At 34.5% G+C, this 5,350-nt stretch overlaps 1 protein-coding gene across 1 annotated transcript; it reads right to left on the bottom strand.

Moving 5' to 3' along the window:
* Positions 1–1,473: 1,473 nt before the first annotated feature.
* On the bottom strand, positions 1,474–3,492 carry LOC149150707 (disease resistance protein RPS5-like). Its single transcript, XM_089442911.1, has one exon. The coding sequence runs from the start codon at positions 3,490–3,492 to the stop codon at positions 1,474–1,476; it is 2,019 nt and encodes a 672-aa protein (XP_089299037.1).
* Between the last annotated feature and the right edge of the window lie 1,858 nt (positions 3,493–5,350).

The raw sequence follows: 5,350 nt of genomic DNA, 5'->3' as shown, positions 1-5,350 counted from the left end.
AGGCAGGCTATGCGCGCAAGCCTCCATCCTCCTTAGGAACATATTGATATTTTAGCCTTAAAAAACTTTCATTAACACTAAATGTTGGTTTCTATTTATCAATGATACCTTAATATTTTGGCCTCATGGCCATCCCTCTTTGATCTTTGTTTTTAACCATCTTAGCGAATCTCTCTCGATATTTAATCTATTATAGAAATTCAAAAGAAAATCTCTCTTCCCCTTTTAAATGTCCTCAACTCCAATCTTCCTGATAACACCTCCACCCACCAAGTTTATAAGAAAAATATTCATATGAAGTGATACCTTCATGCTTATTCTCACTATCATCAGATCCAAAGAAACTACTATTCTAAAAACTCCAGTTACTCAGCCTATTTGAATCTTAGCTTCTCATTTCCTTGCGAAATAAAAAAAACATACCTTAAAAAGACCCTTATGGCCAGTGGGTACCTAATCTCTTAAATTAATAAATCCTTCCACTTAGGTTTCCATTTTAAAGCTAAAATATTTTTTCCACTTATGTGGCATTATGTTTGACCAAAAAGTTTATCAAATTCCTTACTCCTATGAAAAATCATACATAGGCCAAATTAATAACTAATTCAAAACTTATCTCAAAAAACATATAACTAACATAATCTAGCCATTGTATTTTCATTGAGAAAACCAAAATTTTTAAGTCAACAAGTGAACTCTCCTAACATATAATTTTACAAATTTTAAAACTAAAAATACCTTAATAATTAACTAAAAAACCAAAGCACCTAATAATTAATAGTAAAAATGACTACAAATGTATCCAATCATAACATTTCATCATATCAAACATTGTCTTCTTTATTTTTCGTATTTAATCATTGCTAGTCTTCCAAACACTATTTTTCTACCTTGAATCATCATTCTCTTTTGTTCTATCTTTAATTATTTGAATTATTGATTTATCCTTTACTTTATTCTTTATACTTTCAAATATATTTTTCATCTCTCATAATCAATAAAATATTTATATTTCACATTAACATTTTCATTAATTTTGAAGACTTATTAAATTATTTTATTTATTTTTAATTTACAATATAAAAAATTTAACAATGATTATTTTTTATATTTGTTTTAACATTTTTTTAATATAGGTGATATTTACTTGAAAGTTTAGACTTTTCAAATATTTACCATTTCTTTTCAAAAATTTAAATAACATGCAAAAAAAACATTAATAAAATTTAAAATTTTGTATATTAACTCATAAATAAATCACGAATTAAAACTCCAAGAAAATAATAAAATTTAAATTCATTCCATATATTACATAATAAATAGTTTATGAATTAAAAACAAATAAATTACGAATTAAAAATCCAAAAAATAATAAAACTTAAATTCATTCCATATATTACCTAATAAATAGTTTATGAATTAAAACAAATCTTAATATTTGAAACTCATTTCATAAAAACATATTTATAACTTTCAATGAGTTCGTTCCCTCTCTTCCTCGTTTTTAACCACAATCTCACAGTTCGGAAGCTTTCTAATCTCATCAGGGATTTTTATCGAATTACAACCGTGAAGATTTAGATACTTCAGATTTTGAAGTTCTCCTAGTCTAGAAGGCAACGATTTTAGATTTTTACAGAAGTTAAGATACAAAAATTGAAGATGTGAAAGATTACCTATTTCGTCAGGTATATCTTCAATCTCACTGAAACCCAAAAACAGAAATTCGAGGTGTGTCAATTGCCACAATGATGTTGGCAGTGATCGTATGGCCGTGCCATGAAAGTCTAATACCCTCAAAGAGGTGAGGTTCAGTAAAAATGCTTCTGGAATTTCTTTCAATCCCTCATTTTCTCCCACGTATAAAGAAACTAGTTTGGGACATCTCAACTCCTTTGCTGGCAAAGACTTAATATCATTGCCCAAAACTGATATTCGCCTGCAATTTTCTGAACCTGGGATGTCAGGGAAATGTTGAAGACTTTGACGTGCCCTCAATACACAATTCTCCTCATTTTCTGCAATATAAATAGCCATGTCATGGAGGACATCATGGACATTGATAACACCCTCTTCCACCTGGAACAAGCTGCGATTTACAAGTAACTTTACATAGCTCTCCGCCGTCTTTAAGACATAGCCATAGTTGGCATCTTCTTTGGTTTTAACGAGGCCTTCTGCGATCCATAGTTGCGCCATCGCTTCCACTGGTATAGCAGCATCTTCAGTAAACATGGCAAAGAGAAGAAAACAGTTTTTCAAGTTAGCATCGGGCAGACTGTCGTAACTCCATCTCAATCGCTGATACAATTCTCCACTAATTCGAGGATGGGTGATTGGAAAATTTAAATCCACTTTTTGCATTTGCTTTAAAGCAAGCTTCCACTCATCTACAGCTGCGTTGCCCATCATTGTTGAGGCTATTACATTTATTGCCAACGGCAACCCTTTACACTCCTCGGCTACCTGGCGCGCAATATTCTCTACATTCTTCGGAACATGGCCGTCTTCGAAAGCTACTTTTAAAAACAACTCCCAGGCCTCCTCTCTTCGTAAGGGTTGTATTTCCATGCCCTGTTTTGCATTCATTTCTGGAATCAGATCTCTATTTCGAGTTGTGAATACAAGTTTGCTCCCTTTGTTCTTGCCAAACTGCACGCCCAATTCTTTCAGAGAGAGTGCCCTCCACATGTCGTCTAAAACCAAAAAGAATTTCTTGGTCTTCAAATATGCACACAACTTCATCTTCCTCATATCACCGGAACAGTTGCTCAGATCTAAATTAATTGCAGAAGCAATATCATTTTGTATTTGCAGAATTGAAAATTGAGCAACTGTAACCCAAATGACATGATCAAAAACACCGCTAACCTTGTAGGTGTTGTAGACCTTTTTAAGCAACGTTGTTTTTCCAACACCACCCATACCGTAGACACCAATTACGCCAACATTTGGACCTTCTGAGACCCAACTCTGTAGCTGAGTCTCCGCAGATTTAATTTCCAACCCGACCAATCCGGTGTCAGGTTCGTCCTGAAGTAGTGCGTCTGCCTGTTGTGGTGCCGCGGACACAATCTGTTGAGCACTGCAAAACACGGAAAAATCGGTTCGAAACTGATCATGGAGGTCACGAATAGTACTGTTCCACTCTCGGATTTGCTTAAAGACTTTGGGCTTGCAAAAGAGGCAGTCAATACACTGCTGTAGCCAGGGGCGTTGTGAGCGATGGATCAACTCTCTGGCCTCTCCAACTTTGCGTTGCATCCTTAGCAAACAATTCTTCAGAGAATCCGGTGCCTCCCTCTGCTGATGTTGGAACTGAGAGCTAATATCAAGCAAGAGGCTCTTCATACGATATAACTGCTCTTCCAGAAGCTCACGGTTGTCATCCAAATTAAATATATCGTCTATCTGTTGAATAAGTTGTTGGGTGATTGGAACAAGAATAGCGCTGCTAATGGCATTGCCTGCGGCTCCGGTTACAGTATCCATTGTTTGGACCAACAGCAAGTGAGATCAAAGCAGCATATCAGATGAAATTGGAGTGTACTAGAAGAGAGCATGAATTATTAGAAAAATGCAGAAGGGCAGCTTATGAATATAACGAGAAGCATATGAATATAACAAGAAGCAGCAAACAATGACAGAAAGAGATGTCTATCGGAATGATATTAAACGCTAAAATTCATTCAGAAGCAAAGCCACCATTCATTCACCCTGTGATGCTAAACGCTAAAATTCATTTAATAGCGAGGATGCAAATATGGCCATTGTTAGTTAGGTTCACTGGAGGGTCCACCTCTAAAATTAATGATTGACATTGACGTTGTCTTCTACATGAATCACAAATTGACATTGATGTTGATGCTAAACGCTAAAATTCATTTAATAGCGAGGATGCAAATATGGCCATTGTTAGTTAGGTTCACTGGAGGGTCCACCTCTAAAATTCATTTAATAGCGAGGATGCAAATATGGCCATTGTTAGTTAGGTTCACTGGAGGGTCCACCTCTAAAATTAATGATTGACATTGACGTTGGGCGATTCCTATTTCCACAACAATTTTTTAATTAATGCCCCCGACACGTTGGGGCATTAGGGAAATATAAGGCGAGCTGAAAAAACTGGAGGTGAAAAAAAAACAGCTCGCGTTATATTTCCTTAATGCCCCTCATATCAGGAGGCATTAATTAAAGAATTGTGACAGAAATAGGAATCGCCTTGACGTTGTCTTCTACATGAATCACAAATTGACATTGATGTGGATGCTAGACGCTAAAATTCATTTAATAGCGAGGATGCAAATATGGCCATTGTTAGTTAGGTTCACTGGAGGGTCCACCTCTAAAATTAATGATTGACATTGACGTTGTCTTCTACATGAATCACAAATTGACATTGATGCTGATGCTAAACGCTAAAATTCATTTAATAGCGAGGATGCAAATATGGCCATTGTTAGTTAGGTTCACTGGAGGGTCCACCTCTAAAATTAATGATTGACATTGACGTTGTCTTCTACATGAATCACAAATTGACATTGATGTTGTCTTCCACATGAATCACAAAGTTAAAAGAGGACCATTTTTAACTAGATTGTGTGTGCCTGTCATGGTCATTAACAAAATCAATTATTTACCTTGCTTTTAGCTATTCAATCACACAGAGACCATTTTTAATTAAATTGTGGGTTCGTCTCATGCAAATGCTCATTAACAAAATCAATTATTTACTTTGCTAATTGATTTTGCTTTGCACACCGTTTACGTGTATCATATTTAATTGATTTTGCTTTGCACATCGTTTACGTGTACAATATTTGAGAGGGGTGGAAGGATGTTAATAAATGCTGGACTAGCATATTGCTTTCTGTTCTCTCTAAAATCACGGGACCTTTCTTAAATATTACAGCAAGTAAAAGAAAACTTTCAAGTAAGTGTCAAGCGATTTTCAATGAAGGGTGGAAGGATGTTCATGAATGCTGGACCAGCATATTGCTTTCTCTTCTCTCTAAAATCACGGGACCTTTCTTAAATATTGCAGCAAGTAAACGAAAACTTTCAAGTAAGTGTCAAGCGATTTTCAATGAAGTTGTTCACTATCCAACAATTCAGTATAGGTAAATACCTATAGTGAACAATTCCGTATAGGTAGATATCTAAATTCAGTATAGGTAGATATTTAAAATGTGGATGTATGAAATACTTTAAATAAAAAATATTATAATATTAAAATATATAATATATTAATATTAGTACAATCAGATTTATCAATGTAATTTATAAACTTTAATAAATGTATATGAATTATATATACAACCATATTTTCCAATATAGTTGATACAGACAG

The sequence above is a fragment of the Pinus tabuliformis genome, chromosome 9 (assembly GCF_031772625.1).
Source record: "Pinus tabuliformis cultivar Carrire ecotype Pingquan chromosome 9, CPIR1, whole genome shotgun sequence".
NCBI classification, from domain to species: domain Eukaryota; kingdom Viridiplantae; phylum Streptophyta; class Pinopsida; order Pinales; family Pinaceae; genus Pinus; species Pinus tabuliformis.
The sequence above is the reverse complement of the archived record's forward strand: the minus strand, read 5'-3'. Positions and strand labels throughout refer to the sequence as shown.

Excerpts from the sequence above, each read along its gene's own strand:
- LOC149150707 (XM_089442911.1), bottom strand. The coding sequence starts at position 3,492 with ATGGATACTGTAACCGGAGCCGCAGGCAATGCCATTAGCAGCGCTATT.